Below are 20,072 nucleotides of genomic sequence, written 5' to 3' on the forward strand. Positions count from 1 at the left end.
GTAAACCTGCTGAGGTGGAATACACTCTATAAGCCTAAGTCACAAGGAGGGGTGGGTATTCGAAGATTATATTTGATGAATGACGCTTTTATTCTAAAATTATGTTGGGGACTATTTTCTAAACCTGATGCATTTTGGGTAAGAGTTCTTGTGAACAAATATAATTTCAACAGAGCAAGTTATCTAAATGATCTTATGCGTTGTGGGTGTTCATATTTGTGGAGATCAATGAGCAGATTATAGGGTGAATTCATTGAACATGTGAGATGGTCAATTGGGGACGACGCTTTTGTTAATTTCTAGATCGATATTTGGATAAGTGATGTGCCATTGATTAATTTTGTAGCAGATATGGGTTTTATGATAAATCCAAGTGCATGGGTAAGAGATTATATCACCCCTAATGGAGAATGGGATAAGGAGAGGATAGCAACTATCTTACTAGCTGAAGTGGTGAATCAAATCCTTTACATTATTCCTTCCAGTTTATCTGCCTCATTAGATATGCCTTATTGGGCTCTATCTTCTTCTGGATATTTACTATTTCCTCAACATATGAGCAATTAGAGAGTCCTACTGATTCTAGTCGAGTAGAGAATAAAAAAATGTGTAACTTGGCTTGGGGTTGGAAAGGTTCCCAAAGAATATGTTTTTTCCTCTTTGTTTGTCTGCATAACCGCATCTTGACAAATGTAGAAAAAATAAGACATAGGCTTTCGTCAGATGCTTCATGCCTCATTGTCATGGTATTGAGGAATCATGTCTCCACTTGCTTAGAGATTGCCTTGTAGCAAAGGCTTTTTGGAGGCGTATATTGCCTCAAATTGGTATTAACTAGTTTTTCCAAGCATCCTTGATTGATTGGTTGTCTAGAAACCTTTGTCTTAATTATCTCTATACCTTTGATGTCCCCTAGAACATTGTTTTTATATGGTTTGCTGGTATATTTGGAAATGGAGAAACTTGTTTATATTTAAAGGTCGCGAACTCTCCATTGAAGGCCAATTGAGTATAATCAAAAACATGGCCGTGGCAATGGACAACCCTTCCCTTCCAAAGTGGGGGTTTGAGTCGACAAGAGGGAATCCTAGTGAGATGGACACCACCACCAGAAGAATGGATGGTAGTGAATTCAGATGGGACGTACATGAGTGGAGTTGGGATTGCTTCTGCTGGAGGAGTTCTGAGAGACCCACATGGTACATGGTTAGTGGGATATGCACGCAAGTTAGGTATAGGTTTGACCTATCGTGCGGAGTTGTGGGGGGTTTACAAAGGTCTCCATCTGGCTTGGGAGTGAGGCTTCCACAAAGTTAAATTACATATTGATAATAAGGCAGTGGTTTAGGTTCTTAGCTATTCTTCTGTTCATCCTTGCTCTAATCTAGATGTAATTAGAGCAATTAATGGCTTGTTAAGTAGGCATTGGGAGATTAGTATAAGTCACATCTATAGGGAAGGAAAAAAATTGCTGATTTTAGGACTAATCTAGGATTTGAATTAAGTTCTGATATTATTTTGTATGACTTTCCATGAGAAGAGATGTCCTCCCTACTTACTCTTGAATGATATGATAGGAGTTTATATTCCGTGTTTGATTAATCAATAAATTTCATTTTTCAAAAAAAAAATTATTTCATACTATTTATTTTGATATTGTCAAAAAAGAAAGAAATGAAATTGGAGAAATGTGTAACATAAAAATAGTATACTTAATTGATTATTATTTCATATTATTTAAAAATAATACTCCAACCCCAAGTGACTACAGAAAACAACATTCACTCCACATAAAAAATAACCCCATCACAGCTCCATGACAGCAGTGATATTCATTAATAAATCCTACTTCAGGACCCCCTTCAAAAAATACACATCACTCCTATGTTTGTGCTATTATCTGACAAACAGTCACAAAATTCCTGTGGCTTTGAGAACATTGCCAATATGATCTGCATCCTTAATCTCAATCACACCGTTAATCTCAAAGTTTTCAATCATCCAGCGTTGGGTTTTCTCTTATATCACTTTGTCTTCGTTGCAAACAACATAGACTTGGGGAACACATCCGTACCTCTCGTCAGAGAACTTGTCTGCCTTTGACAAATCGCTTACAAACAATGATCCTGGTCTGACCAGAGCCTTGGCTAATTCCAGGTCCTTAAAACCAATAAACGAAGACCAAAGACATTACAAATTAAAATGAGAAAGAGAAACTAGGTGGAAATTAATCAAGATAATTGCCAGTTAATTTACATGCAAACTCCCTTGATCAAACTGTTTGTACCTTGAAATTCTAAGATCAAAAAAAAAAAATGAAGAGATATACCTCGACAGGGGATAGCTGATAGAGATTAGATGCCAAGAACTTAGGGCCCCAGGCCCAAAGTGTAATCGTGAAAGGATTTTCAGGGCTGTCAATGGTTGCAAACTGATTGTCCAGCAGCATGTCTTGGGGGAATTCTGCTAAAGACTTGCACAGACAACAGAAGAGTTTAGTATTAATCGGTACTACAAAGGTTTATGTATATTCAATATATCAAAGTTAATTTAGTAGTAATTAGAACCTTGTCTATAACATATGAAGGCTGGTGCGTGGTATCTGGCATGAAAGCTGTCAAGAAAACACCAACTGAAATCTTGTGTGGGAACTCGTCCATGGCCAGGGCCAAATTCACAGCTCCAAGGCTTTGAACCCCAACAATGACTTTTTCTATGGAAGGATTAGAGGCCAGTAATTCTAACAATGGTTTCGTGTATTTATGAAATGTACAAACATCTTGGATTGCCTCCATGTTGATGCCAGATGCTGCCAGCTCTACCGTTGTGACCCTGTGACCGGCGGATTCCACTAGGGGTTTGAGCTTGTACCAGAACCACGCTCCATGGCCCAGCCCATGAACCAGAACAAAATGCTTAGCACGCCAGCTAATTTTTTTCTGTTTTCCGTATCCATTGTATCCGAGAAAGGTCCACTGCATTAAAAAGTGATTGAAGCTTTTGTGGTTGGGTCCCAATCAAAGACGGATTTAAATTTTTTTTTAGTAATGTCATAATTAAAATAATAATAATTAAAAAATAAATACATTAACATTCATAAACTAAAAGTTTTAACATTAAATTAAAAAAAATGTAAATTTAATACATTCATTTAATGCTTCAAGATAAAAAATCTAAAATAATTATAATTGTCTCAACGATTTTTCATATTTTAAAAACGCTGCATGATATTATCAATAGAAATATTATCAAATATATTTTTTTCAATATATGCCATCAAGCAATCATTTATTTACTCATCACTCATTCGATTGCGTAACTTGTACTTTATAAATTTTATTATTGAAAAAACTCTTTCAGTTGACACTATTGTAACTAGTAAGATGAATGCAAGTTTTACTAATAAATAAATTAAAGAATACAGAGTATTTCTATTTGAGAGGGTAAAAAAAACAACTAAAGATCAAGAGGAGGAAAGTCATTGCACATTCCAAGTGTAGGGTTTGAATTTTTGAAGAGAAAGAAGTATATGTTTTGATTTTTTTAATAAAATCTTAAATAATAAAAAAATTATTTTTTATATAATTTTTAAATATTAATATATAAATTATATTTTGATAAATCTATTTTTTGATAATATCTAAATATTTTTAAAAAAAAATATTTAAATATTATTAATCTATAAAGCTTTTAATAAAATCTGCCTTATGATCTCACTTTCTACAAAATTATAAAAAAATTAATAAGTTCATTAATATTATTAAATATATAAAACTTTTAAAAAATAATATAATAAATAAATTTTTTTAATTGAGCGATGTCGATGTGATAGCATACATGACATGGGTCCGCCCATGGTCCCAATGCATTAGAAACCCATCCTTTATGAGAACAATTATTGTACAAAGCAAGCTGTCTGTCTAAATTCGGAAAGATTCTTGGTTAAAACCAAAACAAATTAATAGTGACAAATTTAAATATCCACGAAATAGTCTAATAATTTTAACAAAATTATGTCATTGTAAATAATGAAACCAAGAACATAACTCTCTCAACACTTGGTATGCACGAAAATTATTGGACATTTTCAAATAAAAAATGTCAAAATAAAAAGAAAAATTATAATGGTTGGAAATTAAAAATTAAAAAAAAATTATGTCTGCTGAAAATAAAAAAAATTACATTTGTTAAAAAAGATCAACAGAAACGACTATTTGAAACAGATACAAATAATGTTTGTTTGGGAATAGTCATCTAAATCTATAAAAGAGGACCTTCTTTACCATAAGAACATATCAAAAATAAGAAAAATCTTTTCTTCCTTTTTCAAACATTCTCTAAGTTTTCTTATACATTATTTCTTATAAAAAAATATTATAAAAATTTGATAATCTTGTTATATTTCAGTAAATACTCAATAAATTGATTTCGTCAATGTAAAACGTCGTCAATCACTGAATTTTATTATATTTTTTAGATTTATACGTTAATAATTTTTTTACACACTATAATAAGGACAAATAAAATCTTAAAAACAATAATATAATACACACTTTAAAGTTAATTTTTAAATTTTTAAATTTGGTTTTCTAAGAATAATATTGACATCAATGTTTAGCAATCAATCATTTTATAAAAGGATAGAAATTATTTTTTTTTTTCCCTATATGTATACCTACTTCAAAATGAAACTTTTTCCATTTTTGGCTGTTTGAAATAGATATGGCAGATAGGCTACTCCACGTGAGTGTAACGAGTGGTGGCAATTCACCCGATTTGACAACCCCTGTGGCTACACGACAGAGAAAATGTAGACCCCCAGTCAGTTTGCCTTAAGAAGCTGAATGTATTATTGTTGGTTTTGTACTAGTAAAAATATCAATGGTGATTTTGATATTCTATTTAAAGTATAAAGTATACCATGTGACATGTCGCATGAATTGCCACACCAGCTAGGATGAAAGCAAAAGCGAAAACAGAACGGAAAACATCAAATGTATAAAACATATTTTTCTAGGTAGAATTGTATTAAAAGCTAATAAAGAAAAACAGTGTTTAGGTTATAATATAATGAAAATAAGAAAATCAAAGTCAATGGATTTCAAAACAAAAGATCAAAATGAGAACATTAAATAAAGAGATGAAAAGAAATGTAAATTGATTTATATAAACTTGAATGTTTATATATGACTTGCACTTTCTCCTTACATATATCATATCAATGATTTTTTTTTTTTTTGCCCTGATAATTTTTATTATAAACTGTTTAAGGTAAGCGTTTACATATAGTGGGTCATTTTCTAATTAGATCGAACGAATTAGTAAATCTTGTATCCAAACATGGCAGTTCAAGAGAATTGTTTTCATTCCAAAAACCAAGGATTATTTCATATTATTCAAATATAATACTCCAAAACCAAGTGACTAATGAAGCCAACCCAGCAACAACATCCACTCCGCAAATAAAAATCAACAGATCTTGTTGATAACATATCACTCGTATTTTTGTGCTATCTCTGACAGACAGTCACAAAGTTCCTGTGGCTTTGAGAACATCGCCATATGATCTGCATCCTTAATCTCCATCACATCGTTAACCTCAAAGTTTTCGATCATCCAGCGTTGGAATTTCTCTGGTATCCCGTTGTCTTCGTTGCAAACAACATAGACTCGGGGAACACATCCGTACCTCTCGTTAGACAACTTGTCTGCCTTTGACAAATCGCTTACAAACAACGATCCTGGCCTGATCAGAGCCTTTGCCAGCTCCAGGTCCTTCCGAAAGCATACAATGATTTTTTTAAAAATTTAATATAATGAGATGAAAAAAAAGTAATGACATAAAACAGGCAGAGCAAAAAGGTTGGAAACAGATACCTCAACAGGGGATAGTTGATAGAGTTTGTATGTTAGGAACTTGGGCCCGAAAAACATCGACATCAAAGATTGTTCTGGTCTTCCATATGGAGCAAATTCCGTGTCCAACCAAGCTTCCGCTGGGGTCCTCTTCCAGTACTTTGCAGAAAGAAGAAGACAAATTTGAAAGTTGTCTTAAAAATCTCTTTGTTTTTGTACAAATGCAACTTTTTTTTTTTTTTAAAGGTGCACAAATGCGACTTTTAACTTAATAATTGGTAAGATGTATTTCACTTTTTCATGTGGTGGAGCAGACTAAACACCAGCCATGGGAATCAAATCTCCAAGTGGTTTTGGTGGTTTGAGTCTCCATTATTCAGAAACACTGCAACAATTTAATAAGGTAGCTAATTAACACCACCCCTGCAGCCCTGCAGCCAGGCGGAGGGAGGGGGCTAGTAGGGGCCCCTGCTGCCCTAAAATTTTAAAAATTTATAAATTTTTTGTTATTTTGTTTTAAATATTTTTAATTTTTCTTTTAATTTTCTAAAATTTTTATAATTTTATTCTCTCAAATATTAAATTTCTTATTTTTATCTTCTCAAATTTGAAATCCTCACTCCGTCCGTGCCTGCAGTTATATGCCAATCTCCACAGGTTGTAGAAATTCAAAGAAATTTAATGTGCGACTAGTGCTTATGCTGAAAGGGGCTGGTAAGGGAACGATCTCAACAAAAACGACGAGGAGTTTATCAAAAAAAATGCCAGGAACTCTATGAGTTTGTAAGGGTTAAAAAGGGGAGAAAGAGGCCGTACCTGTTCCAAAACAAATGATGGCTGATGTGCTGTATCAGGCATGAAAGCAGTCAAGAAAACACCAGCTGAAATCTTCTCCGGGAACTTGTCCATGGCCAGGGCCAGATTCAGGCCTCCCAAGCTATGCCCAACAAGAATAACCTTTTCACCAGGAGGCAAAGAGGCCAAAATCTCCAACAACGGTTTTGTATATTCGTTCATCGTGTGAACACTCTGGATTGCGTTCATGTTGATGCCTGAGGCCGCCAGGTCGATGGCCGTGACCCGGTGACCAGCTGACTCGAGCCGTGGTTTGAGCTTGTACCAACACCAGGCTCCATGACATGCTCCATGCACTAGAATAAAATGCTTTTGCTTTCTGAACTCCGTCATTGTCTTCTATGTTCTGGTAAATAAATGCTCTTCTTCGCCAATGTATAGAGCTTTTAGCCTGTTGGGTCTAGATATTGGGCAGCCCTCTTAATTACCAAAAAAATTACTGATCATTATCATAAAAAAAGTCAAAGTCAAAGAAAATTTGACCGACACCAGAAAACCCAAAACGAAATTAAGAGTGCCCATCGCTATCCCAGTTTGGGTAAAATCAAAACGTTGTTTAATTTGTATAATGTAAAATTATCGTGCATTATTTTCTCTTTTTAATAAAAAATTGAGTAATGATTGAATTGACTACAAAAATGTTAGTGGGGTTCTCAGGTGACAATATTTTATCTCATTTACTGTAATTGAAAAAAAAATGACTGGCTTGCACGGTACTAAGAAGAAAAAGAATTAGATACATGTTTCTGGTCATAAAATTATCATCTTAGTTTAAATTTTTTATTAAATGCAATGAAAAGAGTATATTATCAATTTGTTTATATATACAACTTAATTACTTAATAACTTTTTATTATGTAGAAATAAAAGTGAATATGATTCGATTTGGTAATTTTGAAGGTAAAACTGTGAACTATTCATATTTATTTAATTATAAAAATTTTAAATTATGGATTTATGAATGTTTTTATAAGATCGAGATCTTAAACCAATTTTAAAAATGTAAAAATCTGAGACGGTTCAAAAATTTAAATCATAAATATTTATTAAATCACGAGACTATTTTAAAATGGAACCAAATAAACCGATCTAAAGTGGTCATAAGTAACCTTGAACCGTTACTCACTGCCGCAAGCCAAACTAATTACCAATTTTTTACTGCTTTGAACGTCACAATTATTGCACGTTTAATAGAAAGGAAACGTAGCGGTGGCTAGTGATGCGTTGTCTCTGTCTGATAATATAATTTTTAATTTGCCACGTTGATTTGCCTTCAAATGTTGCAAGTCGTTACAGCCTGGCATGCCTTGCAATTTTTATCACCAACACTATTTTCTTATTTCTTTTCTATAGAATAATGCCGGCTTTAATTTCCGCTTTTAAAAATCATAAATAATTAAATGAACAGGAATACTAATTAATTAATTAGTTTATAATTTAAACACATAATCAATTTTTAATTATTTAAATACAAATAATCTGTGTTAGGTTTTTAAATTTAATTGAGGCAATTGTCTGTCTAACTTTTAGAAGAGAAGTAGGCAAATCTCATATCAAGTAAATAGAAGAATCTTAAGTGACTTACAAGTGATGGCACTGTACATTTTATCAAATTAGCTTTTGTTTAAAAAAAATAATGATCTCGTGACACAATGATGAGGAGAGGTGACTTACAAGAGATTCAAAATGATTATGAGACTAATAAATCTGTTTATCATAAAAAAAAGTTTAAGGGCGTTTATTTACTCATAGTTTAAGGCATAAAGAAAGTTATTGAAGTTCTTCTTCCAAGTATTTTAGCCTGTTTTCTGCTATAAATTAAGAGTTTTTCCTGCATAAGATTCTGCATTTTGAGATCTTTCTTTCAGTTCAACCCACAGCCCTGCGGGAACACGAGCTTCATATATTAATATTGGTCAAACAATTTTCTTTACTTGATTTATTTATACAAGATATAAGATTGCAAACGCTGGCGTTTCATTATATAGTACTAAAAATTATAGGCTTTCATTTATTGAAGATCGTCTGCAAAGCTGGCTTTTGACTCATCATATCTGTGCAAATCCAACTAAAATATTACTATGGTTTAAGCTTAATTATCAAAAGAGCAGCAACTTTAATTGTATTCTTCTGCAATTTCCTGGAAACATAGGCAGAGCTCCTTGGGCTTTGAGAGTATCGGCATATGGTCAGCTACTTCGATCACCTTCACATCTTTAGTCGGGCTGTTCTCGATGAACCATCTTTGGAAATCGTCATTAAACAGCTTATCTTCTTTGCACAAAATGAAAACCCGATTAGCAGACCCGAAAGTCTCCTCATTCTTTTGCCAAATCCCGAACGAACAACCCACTTGGTCTCAGCAATGTTCTAGCTATTTCCATTTCCTGCAATATCAGACTGCTTACAACCCATTTAGGTTGGCTTTAACCATAAACTTATATCTAAAAGGAATGACTCTAATTAAGTTAAAAGCAAGTTTCAACTTGACTCGATCTGACTTGCACCTTTGCCTAGCTTAAATTTTTTTGAAAAGCAATATTATTGGCCTCTACAACCAAGATACCATTCCAAGTCTCTTCCAATTAGGGAGAGACTTTCCATGGAATCACAACTTGGTTTGGGCAGTGGAGATGTGTACAATTACAAAAAGGATAACCGCTCACAAGCCTACTGGTGTTTGGAGACCAAAATCATCTATCCTGTCAAGAGAAAAACATTCAACTCATTGCCTCATTGACCACAAAACAAGAGGCAAAACAAGGTTCGCCTCTGTTAGCTTTATTTTGGCCTCTAATAGTCAATGTTTAGCATTGAACTTCCTCCTCTGTTATTTAGTAATGTTAGGATAGTCTTGAATTGTGATTTAATTAGAATTGTTTAATTCTAATTAAATTAGTATACCTTATAAAATAGTCTTTAAATCTAGTTAGACTAGAATAACAATTCCTAATTCTATTAGGAGAAGATTCCTAATTATATTAGGATAAGGTTATTGTATTTGGCACTATAAAAGGACCCTATGGGTTAAAGAATAATGATCACCTAGATTTAGAGAGAGTGATTTAGGTGTACGTGGGATAAGGGTTATGAGTTTGAGACTGTTTCTTGTAATCTCCTGATTTTTCTCTTAGTGGATTTTTCTCTGTTGCTGTGCCCATAGACGTAGGTCATCAAAAGACCGAACCACGTAAATTCTTGTGTTCTTGTGGGTGTGTTTGATTTCTTTTTTTCTTTATTCTATTGATTGGGTTAGATCTTTGGCAATTCTTTAGAGATAATTCCGCAATTTCCTAACAAACTGGTATCAGAGCTTCAAGGTCTTGGGTCAATCTGAATCTCGCTATGGCAACTTCGTCGACCAAGTATGAGATTGAAAAGTTTAATGGAAAAAACGATTTCAGCCTGTGGCGTGTTAAGATACGCGCATTGCTAGTGCAACAAGGACTGCTGAAGGCACTGAAGGGAAAAGAGCATCTTCCCTCGAATTTATCTGATGGTGAGAAAGATGACCTTATGAAAAAAACACATAGTGTTATTCTCTTAGTTTTATCTGATGAGGTGCTAAGAGGAGTCACGGATGAAGAATCTGCTGTTGCAGTGTGGCTTAAACTCGAAAGTATTTATATGACCAAATCCCTGACGAATCGGCTTTATATGAAGCAACGATTGTATACTCTCAATATGAGTGAAGGTACGTCCGTTAATACCCACATTGACGAATTTAATAGAGTTATTCTTGATTTAAAGAATATCGATGTTAAAATTGAGGATGAAGACTTAGCCCTAATTCTTTTATGTTCTTTGCCTCCATCGTATGAAAATTTCGTGGATACTATATTATATGGCCGAGACACTCTCACTTTCGAGGATGTAAGAGCATCTTTAAATTCCAAGGAATTGAAGAAGAAAGTTGATGGTATCCAAAATGAAAATCAAGCAGAAAGTTTGGTTGTAAATAGAGGTAGAGGTAAAGAGAAAGGCTTAGACAAAAAAAGGTAAATCTAGAGCAAAAGGGAAAACTTGCTGAAATTGTGGTCAGAAAGGGCATTTTCATCAAGACTGTACCAAATTCAAGGATGATGAAAAGTTCAATAAGTCTGAGAATACTGCAAACGTGGTTGGAGATGACTTTGATACTTTTGAGGAAACTGATAATGTTCTTGCAATTACTAATTGTAACTTGATGGATACATGGATCTTAGATTCGGCTTGTTGCTTTCATATATGTCCTAGGCATGATTGGTTTACTACTTATCAATCTGTTAATATGGGCACTGTACAAGTAGGAGATGATTTCTCTCTCTCAGTTGTTGGAATTGGCACAATTCGAATCAAGATGTTTGATGGTATGGTAAGAACACTTGAGGTAAAACATGTCCCTGACATGAAAAAGAATTTAATATCCTTAAGTTTGTTATATAAGAAGGGCTACAAATATAGTGGCCAAGATGGTGTCTTGAATGTATCTAAAGGAGCTTTAACTATCATGAAGGGCAAGTTATCCGGTGACCTTTATTGTCTAGTGGGAAACACGGTCATTGAAACTGTTTCTGTGGTCTCATCTAATGATCCTAAAGATGATTTAACACGTTTATGGAATATGAGATTTGGTCATATGAGCGAGAGAGGGATTAGAAAACTAAGTAAGTGTAGTTTGCTGTGTGGTCAAAAGAGTGAAAAGCTAGATTTTTGTGAGCAACATATAGTGAAATTTAGCACTAAAACTCATCAAACCAGGAGTACAGTAAACTACATCTATTTAGATTTATGGGATCCTTCTCCGGTGGCATCAAAAGGTGGATCATTATACATGTGGATCTTTATTGATGATTTTTCAAGAAAGGTGTGGACGTATCTTCTAAAGGCTATGAGTGAAGTGTTAATCACTTTTTTGCATTGGAATGTATTGATCGAGAAGCAGACTAAGAAAAGGATTGAGAGCTTTCGAACAAACAAAGATTTGGAATTTTGCAAAGGTGAGTTTGGTCTATTCTACAATAATGAAAAAATCATTAAACATTGCACTGTCGTCAAAACACCACATCAAAACGGTATTGTAGAATGGATGAAGAAAACACTTTTGGAGAGAGCAAAATACGTGTTCTCTAATGTTGGCCTAACCAAAGTATTATGGACAAAAGCTATCAACATGGCTTGCTACTTGGTAAATCGGTCTCCATCAACTGCAATTGAATTAAAGACTCCCGAGGAAGTTTGGTCAGGTAAACCCGCTGATTACTCTATATTGAGAGTATTTGGTTGTCCTGCTTATGCTCATGTAAATGATGGTAAGCTTGAGCCGAGGGCAAAGAAGTGCATATTCCTAGGCTATGCATCTGGGGTAAAAGGTTATCGACTGTGGTGTACTGATCCGAAATCCCCTAAGTTTATGTTAAGTCGGGATGTTACCTTTGACGAGTCTACATTACTTTGTGGGATAAAGTCTAGAATTGCAAACACATTAGACCAAGAAGTTAGCAAGCATGTGGAGCTTGAAATCAATGCTCTTGTGACAGTGCGGGATGATAGTGAAATCCAGAAAGAATTGCAAGAGGTACAAGAATTGGTATCTCAACGAAGCATTACTTGTATTGATGGTGATTTTGATTCTTATGTTTTATTTGTGGAAGTAGAGATTAATGAGCCTTACTTTTATCATGAGAAAATTACATATGCCGAGTCTTCTAAGAAGATTGAGTCTCTACACTGGGATCAAATATGGGAGCTTGTGAAAACACCTAAAGTTACTATTGAAGTTGGCTTAGTGTGTGAAGGAGGTGCAAACATTAGTCGTAATGTGGTTGGTTTCTCCAAATCAGATTTTGTTGGTGATCTAGATAGTAAAAGATCTCGAATGGGGTATGTGTTCACTCTCTTAGGGTCTGCGATCAGTTGGAAAGTAGTAGCTGCTTTGTTTACAACTGAAGTTAAATATATGACTGTGACCGAGACTGTGAAGGAGGTCTTATGGCTTCGAGACTTGGTTAGTGATCTTTGTTTTGGACAAGAATCTAGATGTGAGATTGTAGTAAAGAAAATAGCTACAAATGAAAATCCAGCAGATATGCTAACTAAGTCAGTTTCTGGGATAAAGTTCAAGCATTGCTTGAACTTAATCGATGTTCGTAGTGCTTGAGGCCAATTGGGGCAGTGGCGGTGTCGACAGAGATTGGTTCGTAAGGTGGAGCTTGGTGAATTCAAGCCTAAGGTGGAGATTTGTTAGGATAGTCTTGAATTGTGATTTAATTAGGATTGTTTAATTCTAATTAAATTAGTATACCTTATAAAATAGTCTTTAAATCTAGTTAGACTAGAATAACAATTCTTAATTCTATTAGGAGAAGATTCTTAATTATATTAGGATAAGGTTATTGTATTTGGCACTATAAAAGGACCCTATGGGTTAAAGAATAATGATCACCTAGATTTAGAGAGAGTGATTTAGGTGTACGTGGGATAAAGGTTATGAGTTTGAGACTGTTTCTTGTAATCTCCTGATTTTTCTCTTAGTGAATTTTTCTCTGTTGCTGTGCTCGTGGACGTAGGTCATCAAAAGACCGAATCACGTAAATTTTTGTGTTCTTGTGGGTGTGCTTGATTTCTTTCTTTGTTTATTCTATTGATTGAGTTAAATCTTGGGCAATTCTTTAGAGATAATTTCGTAATTTCCCAACAAGTAATTATGAATAACATCACGAAACTTGCCTCTTTGGAGCAACGTCGAAATAGCTTAGCTGCGAGGAAGTTTGGCCCGAATGAGGCAGAAGTCGGTGGGTTAATTTTCTACACCGTCATCAAGGATTCCTTTGGGGTCGTTTTGAAGTACTGTTTTCCATAATCAACAAAGAATATTAAGCAACTTGTCGCTTACTGTTTCAGGAGAAACATCGGAAAATCGACCAAAAAAATCAGGCTATACATATATATAATACCTGCTCTACTAAAGTTGCTGGTGGAGAAACATAATTTGGCATGTAGGCCGTGACATAGACTGCCACCGAGATTTTCTTCGGGAACTTTTCCATGGCTAAAGAAATGGCCATTCCACCATACCTATGACCCACTAAAATCACCTTCTCTTCTTGAGGCAGAGAGGCCATGAAGTCCATCAATGGTTGCACATAGTCCAAAATGGAAGAGAGTTCATTGAGCATCCCGGGGTTGACTCCGTTGGCACCAAGATCCAAAGCAGTAACACGGTTACCTGCTGATTTGAGGAGTGCGATCACCTTGTACCAGCACCATGCTCCAGGGCAAATCGCATGAGCTAGGACAAAATGCTTCTCCGAGTTCTCCATTTTACCGAATTGATCTGATTGGGGGGTTTGCTCGCTCCCTTGGGGTTATAGGATATAATTAAATCGGGAAAGAACATGAATTGAAGTAAAATTTTCAGTGAATAATTTTTCTAAGGATTTATATTAGTATATAAAATATAAAATTGAGTAAAATGTAGGTTAGGTGATACTTATAAGATCTAAAATCTTGAGGCAAAATCTGATTAACTCAAGTATATATTTAATGAATGTCCATGAGATTTATTTAAAATTAAGTCACATTGCTTACCAAATTCTGATACTTCAAAAAATTGAAAATTTAAAAAATTTTCGAGCATATAGTATTATATTATGAATACTCGATCATTTAACTTATTAATTGGTATATAATTTCATTACTTAAAAGAATAAGATTAAAATTTTCCTTCTTTCAATTCTAAAAGAAAATATAAATATTATATCATAAATTGAGAATTATCTAAAGCCATAACAGGATTTCCCTCATTCAACACCTTTGTTTTTCCCTTATTGATTTCAATACGATATCATTATTACAATTCATGCCAACCCAACAATTTCAATTATATTTCTCAGCAATTTCTTGGAGACATTGGCAGAGCTCCTTGGGCTTGGAGAACATAGGCATATGGTCAGCACCAGCTATAACCTTGACATCATCTGTTGGGCTATGCTCAATGTACCATTTCTGCAAACTTTCCTTTATCAGCAAATCTTCATTGCAAACTATGAAAACGCGATTAACCGATCCAAATTTCTCTTTTGTCAGCAGAGATTCCTTGGATAAATCGTTCATGAACCACTTCCCAGGTCGCAGCACCGTTTTAGCCAATTCTAAATCCTGTATGCAATGCAACATCATCAGCACAACAGATTCAATATGCTTTTTGAACAAAAGAATTCGTAAACTAATCATTAAAACAAATGCTCATGTGCACGTTGAAAACGTTTAGGTTGATCTTAGTAAGTATTCTTAACTAGTTATATAGATGGAAACTGATTTTGTTGAAATACTGACCTCTTTAGGGGAGAGTTGGTAAACCTTTGCCACCATGTAGTTTGGGCCAAAGAGGGCACCTGTTGGAGGATGATTTGGCCCCTCATCGAACGATAACTGGAAATCCATAATGGACTCTGCCATGACACTTTTGAAGAACTGGCTTCCAAATAATCAATTAAGTAAATTAGTACTCGCGTACTATGGGAAACATGCTAGCCTTTTGAACATATCAAGCAATATTTCAGGCTACAATGGAACATGACATGCTACAAAAAGAGACAGGTATTTGTATTGAATTTAACGAAAAAAATTAAAGAAAGAAACAAAAGTCTCATAATTGATCACTCACCAAAGGGTTATGATTTGGTACTCCTTGAAACATAAGAAGGAACATGCATTATTTAGTTATTAATCAATAATTTTGCCTTACTCTCACTGGATCATCTATTATGTTCTTAATCACTTGAACGTGGTAGGGTAAAATTTGTAGTCATCATCTACCAATAAAGACAAAGACCAAGAGAAAAGAGTTTATATATATAATTACCTCTTCTACTCCAGTTCCGGGAGGAGAATCATGGTTGGGCATAAAGGCTGTGAGATAAACTGCGGCTAAGATTTTGTTTGGGTAGCTCTCCATGGCTAAAGACATGCTTATGCCACCGAAACTATGACCCACCAAAATCACCTTCTCTTCTTGAGGCAAAGAGGCCATGAATTCCATCAAAGGCTGAGCATAGTCAGACATGGAAGTGAGCTCACTAATCTTCCTGGGGTTGATGCCGCTGGCACCAAGATCCAGTGCAGTGACACGGTGACCAGCCGATTTGAGCAGTGAGACAAGCTTGTACCAGCACCAAGCTCCATGGCACATACCATGAACTAGAACAAAGTGCTTCATTTTCTTTTCTTTTTGCTTTTATCTCACAAATGATTTTTTGCTTGATTTGAAGGGGATTTTGTAGAGGGTTCGCTCAAGCGGCTAAGGTCAAGGGTAGACCATTCGATGCGTGACGATTGGCTTAATTGGTGACGGCTCATATCTCTATGCCTTACGTAACGCATCGATCATGGCAATGTAACGTTTTGAATCTTCCCTCGTGGAAATGGGTCACCCATGGCCAAACTCGTCATTTCATGCATTCTTGTCTTGTGTACTTCTCTTTCCATCAGCAAATTGTTCTTTTTTAAAACTTCACACTTTTAATTGCAAATTTTTGTAGCTCTTAATTCAAAACAGAAATTTATTACCTTCATTTAATGTCCCATTTATTTTTTTTTTAATTTTACCTTACATATTCAGTAAGAATTTATGATTTAAGATTTAAAATTTAAAAATTAAAATTTTTAATTGATAATATCACTTAAAGTAAAACTATAAAAAAATATATATTATTGAGCAAAAAGTTTGGAATTCAGCAGTCGAAGATAAAGAGGTCTATGCATATCTGTACTACATTCACACGGATGCAAATGTCTTGGTCTCGTTCTATTACAAATATCTGCCGTATGGTGATGTTCGGTAGGAAAATTACTTATCTGTGATGTCACAATCTCAAAATTTTTCAAGCACAAAAACAGTAACTGAATTGATTATTTACCTCCTAAATCTCTATGTGTAGGACTTGAATTCTAATGAAGATTAATTATAGAACTGTCAATTCTTCTCAAGTTCTTCAGGATCTGAGAGAATGACTCCATTTAATCAACTTCACTTCTTGGTTTGGGCAATTCTAGGATCTCAACGGACTTTGATTCCTGAACTAGAACATAGTGCTTCATAGTTTCCTTCCTCTCAGTACTCTTCTCGGTTTTTTGCTTGATTCTTTGTTCGCTCTCATGCAAGTGCAAGGGGCTTTATCCAGATGGGCTCACGCCTCAATCCGTTAATATCAAGGGTGAAAAATCTTTGCAATATAATGCGTGACATGTGGGCTGGGAATGGTTTAGCCCCTGCAAAAATTATCGATCTGGACAAGGTGCCATTGTCTCTTTAGGTTCTTTTTGCTCATTCTTGGTTAGCTCTTAGGTGTGATTGGCTAAACTATCTAATAACTTAGCTGAGAAATTGTCAGCAGAACGTGTCCTGCCTTTTCTGACTTGAAAATGGGGCTAAACCCAGGTCGGTCTCACCAGCATTTTGGCTAGTTCAAGATATTGCAAAACAGCCCATGAATGATAAACCTCAAAGTTCAAGATACTGATCTTGGCATGAAATATCAGCTACTCTCCTTGCATCAGTGTTGATTTGGAATTCTACCATGGCTAGAGAAAAACAAGAGGCCACCATGGTTGCAGACGTTGAGAATTGGATTCAATCATGCCAAGCTGCTTGGGTTAAATTCGCCACAGGTCAAGAGCAGCGACCTGGCCATGACCAGGAAATCCGAGCGAGGGGCAAACTTACCAGCACCAAGCCGCATGGCATGCTCCGTGAAAGAAAACAAACTGCTTCGAGGCCTCTATTATAATTTCCGAGCTCTCTACGTGACCAAAATTGTTAAGAATATTTCATACGATTTTAAAATTTTTTTAATATAAATATTTTTAAATAATGAATATTTATTTTTAAAAATTTTAAAATTCATCAATAATATATAAAATCTATGCTTTGATAATATATTAAATATAAATTTATGTCCAATAATTGCTATGTTGATAGGTGTCAAAATTAATTGTTGTTTAAAACTGATAATATTTTCAGATGTTTAAAACTGTTGACATTTTTTATTAAATAAAAAAATTGATGTGATTGTGAGGCAATCAAGTTGGTCAATAATTCTAAAACACGTGCTTTTTTTTAAAAGAAACTTGAGATAAAAAAAACAAATATATAAAACAAAATTGTATAAGTTGTTACGTTATTAATTTACAAAGAAATATTAATTGATTTTTTTTATCACACAATGATTTTTCGATCAAATCATTGAAAAGAAAAAGATATGTATTGTTCTGTGAAATCATATAGCAGATAAATATGACTCCAATATAATAGTCTACCAATCATCAACACCCACTACAAGCATGGAATCCACTCATGATTCATCATCAGCTCATTTTCTTCTTTTATTTGTTCTAGTTGAATTCTCACATTTGTTGTGGTGCACAATATAAGCAAGGAAACTTTGATTTTAGGGTTTTTATCTTTAATATAATATGAATAATAAATAGTGTTTAATGTAAAAAAAATAACTCTAAAAATAATGCATTACAAAAAAAATATTAATTTTCTAAAGAAATTAATTTTGTCAAAAAAATATTTTCAATAAAATTAATCTTTTCATATTGTCAATGGATTTCATTTTTGATAAAATTCAAACAAAAAATTCAGTCAAAAATGATCTTTAATTTATTTTGTAGGGATAATTCACGGGTTATAAAATTCTCCTTAGAAAAAAAAAAACCCTCGATGGCAACTATTCAATTTTCTTCACGACTATATTGTCAATTTTTCATTATTTTATTTTACATGGTAGGTATCTGTTTTCTTTTTGCATATTTTTCTCGTTATTGTATGATCCATTTTTTGTTGGACCCTATTTCAAGAGGTCCTACATCTATAGCACCTTATCCTACACCATAAAGGCATAAACACTGCATCTGGTGCAAGAAAAATCATAGACCAATCCCTTTGAATGCGACACATCCAATTAAATTAAGCATATCATCTTTAATTAGATGCCACATATATTTTAATCGTACGAAAAAAATACATTTTACCAAAAAAAAAAGAAATCAAGAAAGTTTTATATCCTTAATTAGCATAAATGGCAACATTGGCTAACATATGAATCAACAGAATTTCTCTGCGATGTCTTGTAAAAGCTGGCAAAGCTGTTTGGGCTTGGAAAGCATGACCATGTGGCCGGCGCCATTAATGACCTTCACTTCTTTGGCAGGACAGTTCTCGATCATCAATCGCTGGAACTCTTCCATCATCACTTGATCTACTTCTAATACAATGAAAGCTCGATCCACCGACCCGAATTTTTCTTGTGTTAATAAATTCCCCGTGACCAAGTCGTCCAGGAATAGCCCACTTGGTCTAACCAACATTTTGGCCAACTCCAAATCCTGCATGCAACAGTGCAAAATTAGAACACATTCAGATATAGCAGCTTGAGATTTGCTTAAACCATTTAAAACGTGCCTCCAATTGGCACTGTTGATAAGCTTTGGCCTCCATGAATTCTGGACCAAAGAGAACCCGAGTTGGTGGCTTCTCCAGGCCTTTATCGAATGTGAACTGGCAGTCCATTAAAGATTCCACTGGGGTGCTTTTAAAGTACTATATCAACAAAAAAAACAAAAAAAAACAAAAAGAGTTGACGAAAATTAGAATCTCCAAACCTGGATATTCATGTATTATTAGCGTCAATTACAAGCTAGAACGAGGAAGTTTGATTGTTTACTTCTTGTATGAGAGTCCCTGGTGGAGAGCTAAGACAAGGCATATAGGCTGCAATAAAAACTGCAACTGAAATTTTGTTGGGAAATCTTTCCATGGCTAGAGATATACAGAGACCGGCATAGCTGTGACCAACAAGAATGACCTTCCCAGGTTCAGGGAGAGAGGCCAAGAAATCCATCAATGGCTGCAAGTAATCTGAAATACAAGTGCTTTCTTCGAGCCGCCTGGGATCAACTCCGGAAGCACCAAGGTCCAAGGCAGTGACTTGATGACCAGCCGTTTTGAGTAGGCTCACAAGCTTGTACCAGCACCAGGCTCCATGGCAGGCTCCGTGGACTAACACAAAATGCTGCTTTCTCTCCATTGCTAGCCTAGTCTCCTGTTTTGTGCTTTGTGTTTTTCTATCTTGATGCCCATCTCCCTTTAAATAGACTTTGTATATGACCAAAAAAAAAAAAAAAGTTTGCTAACAGTAATAGAAGAGACGCCGTCCATTGCCTTCTATTGCATTGACAGTCAAAGAATGGAAGGCATGCGCAAAGTGCCTACAAACTACTAGGTGAAACCTTACTTTTTCTTCTTCATTTTTGTTTTTTTACTTGAACTCTTGAAGTAAGATCTTTTTGTTTAATCAATTGATGACTATTCAGCG

The 20,072-nt window shown here is 34.6% G+C and overlaps 3 protein-coding genes, 1 long non-coding RNA gene and 2 pseudogenes across 5 annotated transcripts; 1 reads left to right on the plus strand and 5 right to left on the minus strand.

Moving 5' to 3' along the window:
* Nucleotides 1-1,693: 1,693 nt before the first annotated feature.
* LOC18611061 (methylesterase 1 pseudogene) lies at nucleotides 1,694-2,981 on the minus strand (annotated as a pseudogene). Its single transcript, XR_016027991.1, has 3 exons — nucleotides 2,568-2,981; nucleotides 2,330-2,473; nucleotides 1,694-2,160 (listed from the first exon to the last, which is right to left on the minus strand). The product of XR_016027991.1 is annotated as a methylesterase 1 pseudogene (transcript).
* Nucleotides 2,982-5,357: 2,376 nt separating this feature from the next.
* LOC18611062 (salicylic acid-binding protein 2-like) lies at nucleotides 5,358-7,091 on the minus strand. Its single transcript, XM_007047082.3, has 3 exons — nucleotides 6,673-7,091; nucleotides 5,878-6,015; nucleotides 5,358-5,775 (listed from the first exon to the last, which is right to left on the minus strand). The coding sequence occupies exons 1-3, from the start codon at nucleotides 7,042-7,044 to the stop codon at nucleotides 5,494-5,496; spliced, it is 792 nt and encodes a 263-aa protein (XP_007047144.3). The 5' UTR covers nucleotides 7,045-7,091; the 3' UTR covers nucleotides 5,358-5,493.
* LOC148764426 (uncharacterized) lies at nucleotides 6,161-7,035 on the plus strand. Its single transcript, XR_016024209.1, has 2 exons — nucleotides 6,161-6,259; nucleotides 6,494-7,035. It is a non-coding gene; the product is annotated as an uncharacterized LOC148764426 (long non-coding RNA).
* A 1,629-nt stretch (nucleotides 7,092-8,720) lies between the features above and the next one.
* Nucleotides 8,721-14,012, minus strand: LOC18611063 (methyl jasmonate esterase 1 pseudogene; annotated as a pseudogene).
* Nucleotides 14,013-14,486: 474 nt separating this feature from the next.
* LOC18611064 (methyl jasmonate esterase 1-like) lies at nucleotides 14,487-15,988 on the minus strand. The gene is made up of 3 exons (XM_007047084.3): nucleotides 15,557-15,988; nucleotides 15,028-15,165; nucleotides 14,487-14,850 (listed from the first exon to the last, which is right to left on the minus strand). The coding sequence occupies exons 1-3, from the start codon at nucleotides 15,908-15,910 to the stop codon at nucleotides 14,569-14,571; spliced, it is 774 nt and encodes a 257-aa protein (XP_007047146.3). The 5' UTR covers nucleotides 15,911-15,988; the 3' UTR covers nucleotides 14,487-14,568.
* Nucleotides 15,989-18,736: 2,748 nt separating this feature from the next.
* LOC18611065 (methylesterase 10-like) lies at nucleotides 18,737-19,966 on the minus strand. Its single transcript, XM_007047085.3, has 3 exons — nucleotides 19,422-19,966; nucleotides 19,160-19,297; nucleotides 18,737-19,083 (listed from the first exon to the last, which is right to left on the minus strand). The coding sequence occupies exons 1-3, from the start codon at nucleotides 19,782-19,784 to the stop codon at nucleotides 18,802-18,804; spliced, it is 783 nt and encodes a 260-aa protein (XP_007047147.3). The 5' UTR covers nucleotides 19,785-19,966; the 3' UTR covers nucleotides 18,737-18,801.
* Between the last annotated feature and the right edge of the window lie 106 nt (nucleotides 19,967-20,072).

This window comes from Theobroma cacao, chromosome 1 (assembly GCF_053813885.1).
Source record: "Theobroma cacao isolate CCN51 chromosome 1, ASM5381388v1, whole genome shotgun sequence".
Taxonomy (NCBI): Eukaryota; Viridiplantae; Streptophyta; class Magnoliopsida; order Malvales; family Malvaceae; genus Theobroma; species Theobroma cacao.